The sequence below is a fragment of the Carex rostrata genome, chromosome 1 (assembly GCF_964058835.1).
Source record: "Carex rostrata chromosome 1, lpCarRost1.2, whole genome shotgun sequence".
Taxonomy (NCBI): Eukaryota; Viridiplantae; Streptophyta; class Magnoliopsida; order Poales; family Cyperaceae; genus Carex; species Carex rostrata.
This window is the reverse complement of record NC_135918.1, coordinates 12,977,503-12,995,386: the sequence shown is the minus strand read 5'-3', so window position 1 is coordinate 12,995,386 and position 17,884 is coordinate 12,977,503. Positions and strand designations below refer to the sequence as shown.

The 17,884-nt window shown below is 32.5% G+C and overlaps 1 protein-coding gene across 1 annotated transcript; it reads right to left on the bottom strand.

Annotated features, from left to right (window-relative positions):
* Window positions 1–1,704: 1,704 nt before the first annotated feature.
* LOC144559312 (PH, RCC1 and FYVE domains-containing protein 1-like) lies at window positions 1,705–8,167 on the bottom strand. Its single transcript, XM_078308324.1, has 9 exons — window positions 7,933–8,167; window positions 7,401–7,487; window positions 6,908–6,997; window positions 6,439–6,525; window positions 6,234–6,356; window positions 3,977–6,010; window positions 3,709–3,855; window positions 3,068–3,477; window positions 1,705–2,204 (listed from the first exon to the last, which is right to left on the bottom strand). Exons 1-9 carry the CDS (start codon window positions 7,957–7,959, stop codon window positions 2,087–2,089), a joined length of 3,123 nt encoding a protein of 1,040 aa, XP_078164450.1. The 5' UTR covers window positions 7,960–8,167; the 3' UTR covers window positions 1,705–2,086.
* Between the last annotated feature and the right edge of the window lie 9,717 nt (window positions 8,168–17,884).

The window sequence follows — 17,884 nt, the reverse complement described above, 5'->3', positions numbered from 1 at the left end:
TTTAGTCTCACTGCCCCTGGACCCTGGTATTATCCTCGTCTAGTCTTCTTCCTGTTCACAGCTTTTGCGTGTAGTTGCAAGATCCTCTGTTTCTCTAATTTCTGTGGTTACTTTTACGGGAGATATCTCTCGAGGAAAAAAACAGAAATGCATATGATTGCATACCTGCAATGCAAGGATTATAAAATTTTGAATGAGTCTATGGTACTATACATAATGCACATTGGTTCGTATATTAGATTTATATCTCCATTTACAAAATTCAAATAGTCAATATGAACCGTTCAGTTCAACATAATTATCATATCAAAATGTACTTTTTGAAATAGTTTTACTATTCATTTAGATAGGTAGAAAATTACTTGATAAAAAAATTCTATATCATTCAAAAATAGTGATTTTCTACATACCTTAAAAGATAAGAATAACAAGGGTCCAACAAATATTATAGTAAGCAAATATATTTTCATATTGAGATTATATTGAATTGTGTTTAGATTGACTGTTTAAATTTTAACAACAAAGATATTGATTCGAAGTACGGATCAATGTGTGCTATGCATAGTACCATAGCCTAATTCTTAAATTTATGTATCTTAAGTGAGTATAAGATTATTTGGACAAGAAATATCTTTTAGTTAGAGATACATTGGTTAAGCATAGTAGGGCTGCACAAAAAGTTTGTAGTTCATGATTCGATTTGAGTTTGATTCTAAAAAAGTTCATAATTAATTTGATTCAAAATTAGTTCTTTCTGAAACAAATCAAACCAGCTTGATTCAAATCTTATTAAAATCAAACTGAAACTGGATATAATTCATTCAAATTTGATTCGCGAACTATTTAGTTTTGAATCTCAAATAATGCAACTAATGTATTCAACCATTAATCTTTAATAATGCAGGAATCAAACTTATATCATAGTTCAAAATTGTTAATATAATGGCAACTTATAATAGGAAAATGTTTCAGCAGCATAACAAATTAACAAATAAAATGTAAAGAAATCTTGAACTTACCCATAATCCATTAGTGTGAATTCGTGAAAGGTAAAAGGAAACCGTATGAATTCTGTTCCACGAGAAAAAAACTAATGCATAAACTACCGGTATAATTAGGGCTGCCCAAAAAAATTGTAGTTCGTAATTCGATTGACTTTGATTCGAAAAATTTGTAGTTCGTAATTAATTCAATTCGAAATTAGTTCATTTTGAAACAAATCAAATCAGTTTGATTCGAATCTTATTGAAACTCAAACTGGAGTAAATTTGATTCGGTTTGATTCGTTTATAGCCCTTAAAGCATAGCACCTCAAATATTTATAATAAAGAATATCAAATATAGTCCTTTTAGAACTAGAAATGCATGCTAATTAACAGCCTAACATACTCTGAAGCATATACAACTATTTAATGCTTGGAGATGCTATATTTGGAGTTCATCAATTTTCATTTACGACTATAAAGGAGAATCGCAGAAAAATAAGTCCCATAGTAACAATATTCATGGAAGTACAATGCTAGCTATTTCCAACATTCAGTACTTTCTTTTATGATGTATTATTGTATTTTGCATATAACTGAGTTTAGTAGAAAATTGGTGAGTTTTAAATAAGGGCAACTTTGCTATAAAAGAAGACAATTCTCTCAGTGCAGTTAACATAACACAAGCCAACACAACATCAAATCTAAGTAGAGAAGAAAATTTTGAAATATTTCCAATTTCTAATGTATAATGCAATTGAATTAGGAAAACAAAAGGTCAAACAATTGAACCTCTACACAAATTGACTACAAACAGCTTTCTTAATCGCCACCATCGAACTACCCACAAACAGCTGCAGGTGCATTTTTGCATTCCAACCTTATTTACACTAAATACAACAAAGATCGCATCCGCAAAAATGATATAAAAATACATGAAAGACATAATACAAAAATGTAATATAAAATACAAAATGAGTGATAGAAAACCCTAAATTTGGAAAAAAAAAAAAAAAGAATAAATAAAGGCTCTCAGGAATTTCAACTAGTAAATTCCCCCTTCACCTTCATTCTTTTACTAGTAACAAAGTGTGGTGTTAAGATTAAAAAGAAGTAAAAGAAGAGGTACGATCTGTACCACGCACATTATATTTTTCATACACCTTGTCTCGGTTTTCAGCCCACCATGACTCTGCTTGGTGTTCTCCAAATCTTCTTCGACTGAAAAATGGTAACAAATGCTATAAAAATATATCCACGTCAAATAAAAATAAGAGAATCTAGGTGTCCATGTTGATATATGTAAGGTGTTTATTAATTTTTAGCCTTTCCCCTTCTTTTAATTAAATCAACCTTTCAACACTAACCCAAAAACTACACTTAGCTTTTGTTATATCTTTATCGACATATCTTACAAGGTAGTAGTTACATCTTGCAACATTATCTGTTCTTTATTTATTTTTAAAGAGTGAGACTATGGCTATATGCAAATTACGTATTGGCTCGTGCTATGGATCTGTATCTCTATTTTCAAATTTCAAACAATCAATCTAAACCGTTAAACATGATTTCCATATGAAATTATACTTGCAGACCAAATTTTACATTTTTTTGATATTTTACTATATTTTTTTAGACAAGTACAAAATAACTGCTTTTGGATGACCTACCATTTTCAAATCAAGTAATTTTCTACCTGTCTAAATAATAGCAAAAAGGTTCTAAAAATGTGTAAAATTTGGTCTGCAAGTACATTTTCATATAAAGGTATGTTTAACGGTTCAGATTAACTATTTGGGCTCTAGAGAAAGGGGAGGTAGCGCAATTGGCTAGGAAAAAGTCCTATAGTTGTTGTACCCAAAGGTCGAGAGTTCGATTTCCCCTCACGACTTCGTAGCTTCTGCGAAGGTTTTAAAAAAAAAAAAAACTATTTGGGCTCTAAAAACAGTCCAAAAACAGAGATATGGGTCCATAGCACTATATGCATATTACCATAGCCTCGCTCATTTTTAAAAGAAATTAAATAATAGCAAATCTTGTACTTGACATGGGAAAGTAATAGAAAAAAAAAACAGACATTGCACCTGAATCGAACCCTTTTGAGCTCTCTTGTACCATCTACAAGTGCAACAAGTGTTAAATACACCCCCGGTTCGTACTGTTCGATCCACTCAGCCTCAACCTGGCCACTGTTTGAATTGACTGAGGGGGGTCCCACTGCATTAGGGTTAGGTGTAGAGTTTTGGGAACCCCCGAGATTTAACTGGAACCGTTCAGTTTCCTTCGTATCCAAAATGCTATGTCTCATACCAGTACGGTACATCGGTGGGGCCCGCCCAGCAAATAGTTCATCAATACTGTTGTTTGGTTTCTCACTAGGAGTAGAAATTGAGTTGGAGGAGTCTTGTGCCGAGATACTGGTTGATAAGTATACTGGTCGTACAGGTTTCGTATCATATACGCCAGGTGGCAGTCTTTCTGCCATTTCTTTTAACTGTGAAAAACATATCATCACATATTATAGAGAATTAGTACCACACTGTGATATCAACTTCTAAGAACCAGTACCCAGTCTTATGAATTTTAGAGGGGGGATTACGTGATTTTCAAGCTTTTGAGGGTTATACATGAATTCTCCCTTTTAAGTAGTGTGTGTGTGTGCCTACTTACTGTAACAGTAAGCATAAGACAGATGCTAATAAAAGCAAAGAAGAGGAAGGAGTACCTGAGCTGTGAGAGACTTGATAACCTCTTTAGCAGCCTTGGATTTAGATTGCTCCTCAGTGACAAGTTGCATGGCCTCTCGTGATTTCTCTTCTGACTTCTTCATCTCCCCCTCCTGCAACTGCATCTGCTGTTTCATGGTCTCCACCTAAAAAAATAATTCATCATTACTTTTCAAGTGTCCACAAACAATAGCATTACAACACTTATACCAGTAAATATACCAGTACAGCCTGTCTCATACAGTCATGAAAAGAAAACAAAAGTACCTCTGCACGCAATCTCTGAACCTCTCGAGTCAAAGCTTGGTTCGCCTCTTTAAAGCTCTCCACACTCTCTCCAGTGTAACCTGGTCTCGAAGGCAATGGAGATAAAGATCTTGTATTATTATCTGATGTGGTGTACCCTAGGGACCACGTCATCTGTTGTAGTTCAAGCCCGCCTATAAAAGGTATATCCTTCATTTGAAGAAACTGGTATGTATCCGGTTTTCTTCCTTGTTTGGCTGCCTTTGCATCAAGACTCTTTATCATGTCAGTACTAGCCATCGTGCCGACTTTAGCTGTGCCATTTCCAGTGCCAACAGGGGTAACAGGATACCCCCGATTTGAACCTGATTTTTCAGTTACCTTGCTCAATTTAACATAGCACGAATCACAAACTCTATGTGGTTTGCCAGGATTAGGTGCAAGCGCAGCTTGTACCGCTTTTCTTGAGCTGCATGAGTGGCAGTGTACCAGCCCACAATTGTAGCAGTTATGTCTCTTTCTTGTGAAACCAAAAGCTTGCCTACACGCGGAGCACTGAGATTGCTCCGCACCAGAGACCCACTTGTGCTGACAGATTGCAGCAGTGAAACCCGACCCGCAAGCAATCCGCTTAACCACCCGATCCTTTAATGCCTCAACCATAGTTGGCGATTTGCGGTCTTCTGTGTCACCATGGCCTAACCTGCCATTTGCGCCCTTGCCCCATGTATAAACCTCACCACTGGCCGTCAAAACAGCCACATGGTAGGCTCCACAGGTAACCTCCCACACAGTTTCTGAGGAAAGCTTGTCTTCTACCATTTTTGGGTGCTTTCCGTCAGAATTAGGGACTCCAAGTTGACCATACACTGAACTGCCAAAGGAGAATAGTTGGCCTGATGTAGTCAAACCAATGGTGAAAGTATGACCACATGCCACCTTATGAAAATTATATTCTATCAAATGGGACACGCAAGTTGGCTTCAGCCGTACCTGCTTATCACCATGACCTAGCCGGTATTTATCCCCATCACCCCACGTGAACAATTTTCCCGAGGAGGCACTTGACTGGGACATTATTACTTCCACCACAGCAGCAGTGTGCCACACTCCACATGAAACAGAAATAGTTCTTAGCCCCTTTAACGACTCAACCTCCTTAGGGAGAAGAGCAGTGCTTCGATTTCCATGCCCGAGGGCCCCAAATGTGCCATCACCAAATGTGAACAGCTGCCCGGCCGTGGTTATCAGAGCAGTGTGCCAAGTGCCGCATGACACCATCTGCACCTGGAGGCCATCTAAGGGACCCGCAACTCGTTTAGGTATCCAATGACTTGTTTTGGTACCATGGCCAAGGAGGCCAGCATTGTGGGTTCCGTCACCCCATGTGTACAACTCACCAGAGGTGGTTATGGCACAAGAATGAAACTCACCACAAGCAACTGTTTCTATATTTAAAGTGGATAAGGACTCAATAAGGCGTGGATGGATGATATCAGTGCCAACACCGTGACCTAGACGGCCACTACACTCCTCACCCCAGGTGAACATCTCAGCCTGACGAGTCACCAGAGCTGCGTGGCGGACCCCACATGCCACATAACTCACATCCAGCATAACATTCGACTCCAAAGGTTTCGGAGTAAGAATGCCGGCTTTTGCTGCGAACATAGATGCAAGTGCTGGGTTGTTGGTTGGGTTAGCAGTAGGGTTAGCATTAGTGCTCGGGTTAGGGTCACTAGGGTTAGGGTTTGCACGGTCGGTGAAAATCTCACCCCAGATGTAAATATCACCGAAGGATTCAGAGTCATCGGCAGCCCCACCAGAGCCATGGCTTGATGTGCTGGGGGCACTGGATATGCTGAGGCGCAGGTCTGCAGGGGCGTAATTGTAATTGTGCGAGGCCTTTGTTTGCATAATAATGTCGCTCACCACATCTGTGGAGCGGATGACAAAGGAGAAATCGTTGTCTGAGTATGACAGTGAGGAGGAGTTGCTCGTGCTGTATTTGTTGTTGTTTGATGAGTTGCTGCTCAGGCTGCTATCTCTCCCATTCTATTATCCAAAAAAAAAAAATTGCAAATGATAAGCATCTGATGTAGTACTTTGATCTATAAATTCCAGGTACAGCGTTTCAGTTATACGGTACCAGCTTCAGTTATGGAACTCTAACCCGAGGGCCTTATAGGAATGCTGACTTGACGAATAATAACTATAATATGCAATCCAAATCAAGACAAAATATTTTCTCACTTATAATTTTATTAACACTACAAACCTCAGAAGGGAGACCCTCACGAAAACAATCAAAATTGCTGATTGGATTGCTACGCTGATTTGAAGAGACCAGTGCACTGAGTCCTTTTAACCACGCCTCCGCCTCAACCTTATCCTTGCATATCTATTTATGTTGTAAATATGTAAGTTTAAGAAAAGAACAGAGAGGAGAACACAATTGCAATGTTAGAATGAAAGAAGCTAACCAGATCAAGGGACCTTTTGCCGTTGTTGTATATAAGAGAGAAGGATAAGTGGTCCTTTTCAGGAAGTGGAAACCTTTGGAATACTGGCTGCATATCATAAAGAATTCAAAAATAACAATGTCAAAGAATAATGAAAATGATATTTGTCCACCAGAAGTGTTCATATTATAAGAAGGCACCGTACTCCATTATAGCTTCTTCTTCTTTTTTTCTTTCCATTATGCACTTGTTTATATACAGTGTACCTTCAATCATACACTCATTATGTTTTCATGTTCTATGCCTTTTTAAAACTGCTCAAGTTCAGAGGGGTGTTTATTCATCATATTAACTTCTTGTATGTAATTGCTAACAAATATGAGTAAGGACACACAATTCTCAGTGCTTTATTTATTTTTTTTTCACCTAAATGATATCTAAAACGAAATTCAACTTCAATAAGTAACAGTTTAAAAATTAAAACTCTCACAGTTCTTTGTCCAGAGGTGATTTTAGAAACAAGAGCTAACTTAATGCCTTTTTCCTTCGAACTCGAAATCCATATCAGTTTTGACTCATCCTATCAATCCATGTAACAGCATAGCACAATAAGTCAGCTTTAACCAATCAATGCATCTTTTAAGTTGATACAAGGCCAAATTAGCATTGTTTTATTTTGTTCAAAATTTATGTTCCCTTATATTGCAGTAAACCATATTGACCTACTAAAATGGAACCAAGCCAAACTATGCACAAGGATTATGAACTTTTGTATGTACATACCAGTTTGGTATTGGGCCAATTTTTAATAATTGGACATTAACCCTGCTTAATTGTAAATAAGATAGCTAAAAACCGCCAATATGAACAGCATAAATGTGGTACACTACATGTAGGTACTGGTATTGGACCTGATGAAGAATTGAGGTGCATCAAAATCCTATTCAAATCTTATAGGAATATGCCAGTGAACTTAGCCTTACATGGGACAGTCTAAAGGGGCAAAATTTGGGTTTTCCTTTGCGGCAGTACTTAAGCAGTTGAGCTCCTTTTTTTAAAGCAATAATTGCCTGCACATAAAAGGCAAAGAAAACAATAACTCAAAAAAAAAAAAAAAAAAAAAAAAATTGACAGCAGAACGCAATTTGCAAAATATCACCAAAACTAAATTGCATGCTTAAAATACTTTCCATAAACCATATTGGGTACCTCCCTAATTTAACAAATTAGACAAAAATAGAAAAAAAATTGAGTGTATTTTAGACTAGTGGCTACTTCACAGGTCTAAATGCTAGATAATATTACAACAAATGTTGGAAAATTTGAGAAAGGTTACTCAATAAACATCCTTATTTTGGTAAAATTGACGCATTTTACCACAATCAACAAAAAAAATCGGTGATCGTATAAACATACATATTTCGGGCATTCATGCAAAAATGACACCCCGATTACATCGATCAGATAGAAACACTAATATCACAAAATCTGGAAAAAAAAAAAAAATAGACAAACCTTGTCGGTGTCAACGGGATCTGCCATTCCATCGGACTAACCCCGATCGTCATCGATCTCTCATGAAATCTCCTCTTTTTAGCCTCCCAATCCTCTTTTAATCTGAAAAATCGCAACTCTTCCTACTCAAGCCACCAAAACAAAAACTAAGGAAGAAAACGAAGAAAAATAGAAGTGGACTTTGATATATTTACAAGTTAATATTGACCAACTACATTGAGACGCCGAGACTGGAACGACAAATGGAGAGAGAGGACTGGAGAATGGAGAATAGTACTGTCAATATTTTAGAGGTTTAAATGTTGAAATTACTCTTTTACTGCGGCTTGCAGGAAGAAAAAGAAAATTGGTGCTTGGATGAAGTTACCGCGCGGTAAAGTTAACGCCGGGAGAGGAAAGACAGATGGCATCTTCTCTCCATTTTTAAATAAACGGAGGGTATTTGATCAATTGGAAGGAGATGAACAGAAAACGGCTGTTGTGAGAAACTGGAGACGAGAGAAAAGGAATTAATGTAGACGTTGCTTTTGCTCTCTCCGGTTTAACGACAACCGTAGTTCTGTGCACGTCTACTGTACTTGTTTCTTTTTTGAGTGAAGTAATATGCGGAATGATATCTCTATTTTTAAATAAAATATATTTTAAAAGTTAATAAAATATCATCTTTATATTAAAGTATATTTGGAAAGTAAATTTTATGTTTTTTATAAAAAAATTACTATATTTTAAATAAGTAGAAATTCACTTGATTTAAAAGTTATGGACCATCTGAAAACCTTGATTTTCTACCTATTTTGAAAAATAGTGCATCTTCGTATGAATATTATTTTTAATGATTCCATCGACTATTTTACGTAATTTTGACATTTTATTGGAGATAAAAAATTAAATCAAGTAATATCGTCCATGAAATTTGTGTTTTGACTTTTGAACTTATTTGTCTGTTACGAAAAATTATGTATTCAAATTCTACATATATTATATGAATAGAATTTTAGAAGAGAATTCAAGTGATTTTAATTTTAGTGCTTATGTTGTGTCTTTATTTATTTAATTTTAATTTCTAGTAATAGAAATTTTAAAATTCAAATAACTACTGGTTTGTGTAATATGTCTACGCATACATAAAGAGGTTATGATATACTGAGTTCTATTTTAATAAGAATCAAGAGCTTGAATATCAACCTCAACAAATTATTTTACATAGTCAACTAAAAGAAAATTGAAATGCAATAATATTTCATGTGTTTGAAAAAAAGTATATGAATCACATTCAATGAAAATGTTGATAATTGAGTATTAAATTTAGGTGTGTATATGACAGTAACATTTATTTATATGTTGAGACTGAAATACAATAAAAAAAATATATTCAAACAAGCTAGAAATTAATATTAAACAAATAAGAATTGATAATCGATCGAGCTCGAGAGAAATAATCGAAATTTATACATTGAACGAAATTTTTTTGGCGTTCTAAATCGTTTCGCAATTGAAAGTATTTTTTTTTTAAATTTTGCATTGGATCAACCGTTACTTGGAACGCATTTCTATACATGTCCTCTTTAGATAAAAAAATTCGGTTTCCGGAGAAAAAATGGTCTAGGTATAGAACTTATAACAAGTATAAATTTCTTTCCCTTATTTTTTTTATTATAAATTTCTGTCCCTTTTTTTTATTATAAATTTCATATGAAATGGTTGTACTCCTGTCATGGTGAGAAAAATATTGACAGTAAATTGTGAAAATCAAGTCATTTAATTTTCTTTTATGTTGACAATATTTTTTTATTCGGATTTCAACCTACAATCTTAAACTAGAGGTGTCAACGGGTACGGTATGGATTGGGTGGAGTCATTTTCGTACATGAACCTGTAATGATAACGTAAATAAATCTTTAACTTTATCCGTCATTTCAAATACGGTACGGGTTGGATAAACAGATAACAAAGTATCGTTGACATCTTAATTTGTGTTTTTGATAAAAAAATTTCCAAAAGAAGAAAAGAAGAAAAAATAATAATGAATACAACTAATTTGTATTATAAAAATTTAATAAAATACAAAACTTTATTGCATCATGTATCATCTTCATACAAAAAATATATATAGATATATATTTTTTTATTTTTAAAAATTATCTTATGCAATTAACGGGTAAGATAACGAAAAAAGTTTGTTATCCTTACCTGTATTTGATAAGTTAATGAAAAAAAAAATCGTATCCTCATTTATATTATCAGATACAATACGGATCAGATAAACAAATAAAAGGGTGTCATTGACACTCCTAGAGAAAATATTGTTTTTGTATTATTCTAGTGAAAAATGTCTAGTATGGATTTAATCTTCTTTAATGTTTAATATTTTATGTGGAGCAAATGTTAATTTAATGACAATTTGATCTTGCAAATTGACAACCAATTGCGTCTCGATATGCATATACAAACAAATGCACGCTTTTCCGGGGTTTTGAATATTTTTTTCAAAGGCTTTTTGCATGGTGATTCGTTTTCAATTTTAAATGTGGTTTTTATTTTTCAATATATGTGATACCAATAGAACATATTGTCACACCCGGGACAATTCATATGAAAATTTGAAAATCCAATTATTAGAATATAATTTATACATTAAGCGCATCATATACATTAAAAATGATTAATTTAGTGCAAGTTTCACAATTTTATCAATTAACTTAAAAATTAAAACAATTCATATGAAAATTGACACACAAACAATTTATAAGGAAAAAAAATAACATGTTTATAAACTCTATTTTATTCTTAAATATTTTTATTTTATTTTAATAAATATTGTCACAATTATAAGTTAAGTCGTAGGCGATGAAAATTAATCTAGAGATCTTTTATTTTAAGGAAATATACATTCCTTTAGTTGAGTCATGTTTATTTCTAATATAAAAAAAAAAAAATTGGGATCACTGGGGAATTAACTTGGCAGTTGGAACCCTAGTTTTTCTTTAGTTACGCAAATTTCAAAATCCATCAACTATTAATATAAAAGTTTATACATAACAAATTTAAAAGGCAAATAATACGTCGTCCGTAAACTTTTTTTAAAATATTTCATTTAATTTAAGAAAGTATAGTTAATTTTTTTTGTGCAATAAAAATGAATCTAGATGTTTTTTTTTCCTTAAAAAAATAAAAGAGACAAACATTCCTTCAGTTGACTCCAATTTATTTCTGAAACAAAAAAATAAATAATATATTTAAATATAATTTAGACCACCAGAGAATTTTGACTTGACAGTTGGCACCCTAGCACCCTATTTATTTTTTTGAGAAAAAGTTATTTTTTAGTTAACGCAACATGCAGCGTTTAATTATTTGAGGTGAGGGTCAGACACGGACACGGCGAGAATAAACATGCGTTTGTACGGACACAAGGCGACAAGATCCTTTGTCATTTTGGTGTCCCGAGAGAATAGTAATCTCGTCTTTTGACTGCTTGCTATTCCCGGTTTTACCGCCGTGGATAACTTTATAACAGCTGTTTAACTAGATATAATATGCCGAAATTATTTTTAAATAAAAAAAAAATATCGACAGTGGGAATCAGTTTTCGAAAATTGGATATATAAGAAAAATACGATGATCTATAATGTCTTATGGACGTTATAGACTACAACGTTTTGATTAGCGAAATCAAATTATCGCTAATCAATGAAACATCAAGAGAGAAAAAAAAGGACGTTATAGGTAGTAATGTTCATAAATTTCTGTTGAATTTGGATTTGATGCCACCCGAAGAAAAAAAAAATTCGACCTAAATTTTTTTAATCCCTATACGTTCTCAACAATAACGTCTACTAACTTTTTTTTTCTTTTTTTTTAACGTTGTTTTGCTAATTAGGGTAAGAATTAATGGGATGTTGTGGTCCATAACGTCAAGAAGACGTTATAGACCGTCACGTTTTTTTTAGATATCAAATTTTTGAAAATTGCTTCTTTGTTGTCAATATTTTAAAAAAAAATTCTATTAATAAAAATTTCGGTATAATACACACACGCATGAATTAATTAAGAAATTATTTCTGCACTTTATCTTCTATATTTTATATGCATCTCAAGAGAGTTTATATTTATCGCAGAATTTATATCCGAATTTTAAAGTGTTTTATCTAGTTCTAGTATACAAAATATTTTCATTAATTTGAATGATTATAAGAAATTTAAGTAAAAATATTGGTTGGAGAGATAAAAATACAGCCTTTTAAACTTTATAATTTTAATAATGTAAGATATAAATATGTTGGTCATTAAATATAAATATTATTCGAAAGAAATAGTAATATAAACGGGTACATATATAACGCTAGCTATTGGATCATGTCACAAGATATGTTAGCAATATAGGCAATGTCATCATATTCAATTCAATTTAATTAGATTGCCTATCTAGAAGATGTTAAACCAGTTTCGCTCCATGTTTATTCAAAGTCAATGTTGATAATTTCACTATTCTCTGAACAGATTGACACTTTGACTACTAACTTTTTCATAAAGGCTCCAGTTCAGTTAATTGTTAATTACAAAAAAAAAGAAGTCTTTTTGAGATGAATTTATTTTCTTTTATATTTTTTACTCCTCTATTAGTGATATACCATTGAATTTGTTATATCCCGAACATCTATGTCGCTTACCAGTGTTTTTAAATAGGATTTTGTTCATATATGCAGAAGCAGGGGCGGAAGGTAATGGTTTCAAAAGGAAGCTTAACTACCCCCATCTATTGAAAATTTGTAATTTTGTCTATTGAATTTTATAATTTTTATATGTATTAATACTTTTTGCCCCCTCTATAAAATAAAATTACACTACTATTTGTTTTCTAGCCTCCGTCATCTCAATATTCTAGTTCCGCCCCTGTGCAGAAGTATATATGCGGTTTTACTATGAGGTGTTAAAATTATATATATATATAACTAATTTATAATACAAGGTGTTTTAGTCTAGTAGTTTGTGTTCTTTATCACATTTTTATAGATCATGAATTCAATTCTCATTCAATACATGTAATTTTTCGATCTTTTTTTTTTTTTTCAGATTTTGAAGCAACTAGCAAATATGTATGGACGACTGCAGTGGCGGAGCCACCCTCAAGCAATGGGAGTCAATTGATCCTATTTATTTTCAATTTTTTTTTTATATTTATACCATATTTTCTATATGGTTAAAAATAAAATACTATGAACAATGTACATTTGATCTCCATTCGCTGCAGAAATTTTTTATATATTTAATTTTCATTTTCGTATGACCCATAATCAGAAAGTTTGGCTCCGCTCCTAAGCGACTGCGTAAACCGTATATGCAGAGTCACATTTAAAGCCGTACGAAAAAATCTCCATAATATTAAATATGCGGGAGCCGACCGCATGCAAGTATTTTGTCCATGCATCCACATTTGAAAACAATGTCACGCAAAACGTCATCTGATACCGAGCCTGTCTTAGTGCAGGACTGCAGGTGAATAAAATTTACAGGTATCACTCCATAATTATGTTACCAATCCAATGACGATAACAAATCTGTTGGACCACAACAGAGCAGTTTTCGTTTGTTTCTATTAATTTTTTATTAGGCTACAAACGTGTGTACCTAACAAGCTATAAATGAAACCTGTATAGTTGTAGCGTGGTCCTACTCCTATAGGGGAGTGTTAATTTTTTTTGTTGGGTAATGCAATGTTTTAGGATATGACAACAATGGACTTCTAATTTTGGCAGTTATACATGACGGCAATAACATGCAATTTAGCATTCATTTAAGTTATATTTCATTAATTTTGAAACTCTGTAATTTTCTGAATTTTAAATTTTTACGGAGAAATATCAGTCTCAACCGATTTTGTCTTTCTCTGAAATTTTTCCCTCTCTAAAATTCTGATTTGAAATTCGGATTATACTTAAGAATATTTAAATATTTTTTTTGAATTATAATTGGTAATCAGTATTATAAGACAGAGCATTTAAAATTATAAGTTTAAACACTGATTTTTATCCAGTACTTAATTAGTAAATGAGTTTAAATCGAAATAATTATTTAAACTCAATTAGCTATCAGATGCGAACGAGAGTAACTTGAGAATGATATGAGGAATAATTTGAACGGTTTTTATAATTCTAAAACGTGTACGGAAAACACCCATGTATTATGTATAGTTCAAATTCTAGATATTGTTTTTGCTATTCATTAAAAAACGGTCATATTAGTCATTTTTTTTAAATCCAGGAACTAATAGAAAATCACTTGTATTGTTTCATTTTTTTGTACCCATTTAAAATTAGTAAAAATGGTCATATTAGTCATTTTTATTATTAAAGAATGGTAATATTAATCATTTTTTTTATAAATCCGGGCATTCAATTGAAAAATGCTCAGCAGTAGAACAGGTGCAGTAAATGCGTTCATTTTTTGGACATGACAGTTGGTAAGCCTATACCTAGAGGCAGAGCTAGGGATAAAAACAAATATTTTGAAAGACCTTCTAAAATATTTTAATTAGCATTCGCCAATTTTTTATTAAAAAAAGGACTTAATGAACGGACACGTCAATTCTGATGGGAGGCTGACATTTGACTCTATCTGGACCGTTGGATCAATTTGTCCTCGAGCACTGTTCTCCGGTATATCCGGTACTCGTCCTTTTCCCATTTATAGCATCTTTTTTTACTTTTAGAAAAAATAATAAATGTGTTTTGAAGAACAGAAAAGATGGCGAAATCTCTTGATGACATGGCAGAAATTAAATGTACGGATTTTTTTTTTTGGTTCGTTAAAATTACATATTTGGTTCAGCCACTAAAAAAAACTATCATTAGTAAACTTTTTGTTTGATATGGTTTCTTTACGCTCTGTTTTTTGTACAACATGACCTCTTTATTTTTACTGTTGGAAATAACTTTAAAGAACCGCAGTTGATCTACGATTCTTTAGAATGACCAGCAAAACTGTGTGGCTAACTGTATAGTGCTATGACAAAGTAAAAAATCACATCAATTTGTGGTTTCTTAACAGATTTCCAATGGAGTCGAACATTGAATACAATTGTGAGGTTCATTTCATACCAACTTATTGTTCATTCAGTTGTGCGGTTCATTTCATACCAACTTATTTTAGTATGGTTGAGATGCATTTGTGTGGTTCATTTCATGGAAATAAATCTGCTGCAATCCTACAGGATCGCGGAGTCGTTTATATATTTTGAAATTCATGCACAAAAACTATCTCTTAATTTTAAGAATTCTACGTTATAATAATTGAATGGTTAAAATTGAAATCACAGACCCTGCGATCCTGTAGGATCAAGATCGCAGCAGATTTGCTTCCTCATTTCATGCCATCTAAAAAACTTCATCGTCTTTGCAATTCATAAAAAATATTTATTTCTTTTCTTAAGATTATAAAATAACTGCATATGTAGTAGTGCTTGCTAATTTGTTGTCATATGATACGATGAGGATTAGGGAACATGCATGCATGCATGCCTTCAATTTGGGTAAGCATCGTTGTAGCCTCGTTAGGTGCAAATATCTAATTGGATACGATATATATTCTATTGTTTCGAAAACATTATAATTATATTAGCCAATCTTAACAACGATATACATGTCATGCAGTACTGTTCTATAGAAGAATTGAAGGTATATTTATATATTTGATCTTTTGACATAATTAAAGATAATTTAGATATATATTTAGTTATTACAACAATATATAGACGTGTCATGCCACGAGACTAAACATCAAATTATAATAAGAATTGAATTTGAGCTTAATTTAAGAGGGTTTACGCATATAAGTTTGTAATAAAAGAATTAAAGATAAGTTCTATTAAGAGACGGAGTCAGACTTTTAAACTACGGAGATCATATGTAAATGGAGTTGATTATATAAATTTTGTGCTGTGAGTAAAAGTCAATTTTACAGTATTTATAGCATTTTACTCTAAATTATATAGAAAATTGTGTATAAATATATATATTTTTTTAATAAATGAAGGTCAATTAACTTCAATTTCAATGATGTGCCTCCGTCTCTGGTTATATCATTATTCAGCTATCAATTTCCATGTTTTACTGAACGAATTGATCTTGCCTGTAGATAATTTAAAACAACCCTTACTTACAATTACTAATCAACCCTTCTTTGTACTTTTAGATTAAGACAAAATTTTCTTCAAAAATCACAATTACTTAAAAACTTAAAACAAAAGAAAAATGGTAATCATGACTCATGAGTTTACTTTAATTGCTTAATTTAAAGAGAAAATTTATCATATAGATAATGAATTCATTTATTGCAGAAGGAAATTTTCTTTTCTTTTATTCTAGCATATATATGACAAGGCAAAATTCCATAGATATGCTAAACAAAAACACCGGAAAATAAAACCAAAATCTATTTGCTAATTTTTTTTCATGTCAAACCAACATATAACATATAATATTGTGTTTATAAATCTGACAGTTAGTTCACGTATTGTTACAAAATCATGGGTTCAGATTTGAGAGACAGATCGTGCCAGCAACGTAGATAATAAAATTAAACTCAAATTAAAAAAAAGGGTTAGGTGCTAATCAAGCATTTTTTAATCTTTACACAACCAACAAACCGTGGGTCCAACCTCAACCATACTAAAATAAATTGGTCAAAAGACAAAAGCCCAAGATTCATTATTATTTTTTTTTTGCCATATAATAGAGTCTTCTTTTTTAATTGTTCATTCCTAACATTATGTTTTGTTGAGCGATGTAAAAGTAATACATTGAATAAAACCTGGCCCATGTCAGAAGTTAATCATGCAGGCCTTTTCTAAGCCCAACTTCCAAACTTGGTTCATCTTTTGTTTTCAAAAGCACCTTAGCGATTCTGGGCTTCGTATATATCCGGCCCAGAAGAGCCCACATTTATATTTACGGATCTTCACCTTCCAAGTTTCTGAAATAAGGTTGCATTGAATATAGTCGGAACAACATTCTAAAAACAGTTAATTTCAAGGAATTTAATGAGCGAGTCTATGGTACTATGCATATTACGATTTGGCACCGTGCTACGGCTCTATATTCGAGTTTTCAAATCCTAACGGTCGATCCGAACCGTTCATCTTGTTCTCCATATTAATATGTGTTTGGAGACCAAACTTTACATTTTTTGAAATTTTTTTACTATTTTTTGAAATTTATTGAAAATCACTTGATCTGAAAATTCTGGACCATCCAAAAACAGTGATTTTCAATAAATTTAAAAAAATAGTAAAAAATTAAAAAAAATGTAAAATTTGGTCTCCAAACACATATTAATATGGAGAACAAGATGAACGGTTTGGATTGACCGTTAAGATTTGAAAACTCAAATATAGAGCCGTAGCACGGTACCAAATCGTAATATGCATAGTACCATAGACTCACTCGAATTTAATTCTCCAATAAGCCTATTTAGTATTGAATGATACGCCTACTTGTTTGTAAAACACCCAAAACAAAAAAGTTTATATTAATACAAGTCAAAATAATGAAAACTAATGATAAATATATAACAAAATATTACCATGAATGTATAAATAAACCATTATGTTGCTCACCTATCAAATTAGAGCATATTTTAGAGGGTTTACGCATATGAATTTGCAATAAAATAATTAAAGATAATTTTTATCATTATAATAAAGCTATTAATTTCTCTGTTTTAACCGAAAAAGTTGATTTACAACAAAAGAAAGAAAGAGAAAAATGCTCTCGTGAGACCACGTGGCATGATCAGATTGGTAGACAGAGTACGAAAAAAATACCTCATTTTGTTTATTACTAATCAACCCTTCTTTGTACATGTAGATAATTAAGTCAATTCTTCCTGGCAAATCATAATTACTAAACACCAATACGAATGAGTTCAATTTAATTGCTTAATTTAAAGAGAATAT

Coding starts and splice junctions, on each gene's coding strand:
- LOC144559312 (XM_078308324.1), bottom strand. CDS start 7,959: ATGGCAGATCCCGTTGACACCGACAAG. Junction 3,856..3,976: donor TTCAGAGATTGCGTGCAGAG/GTACTTTTGTTT, acceptor TTATTTTTTTAG/GTGGAGACCATGAAACAGCA. Junction 2,205..3,067: donor CTCAAAAGGGTTCGATTCAG/GTGCAATGTCTG, acceptor ACCATTTTTCAG/TCGAAGAAGATTTGGAGAAC.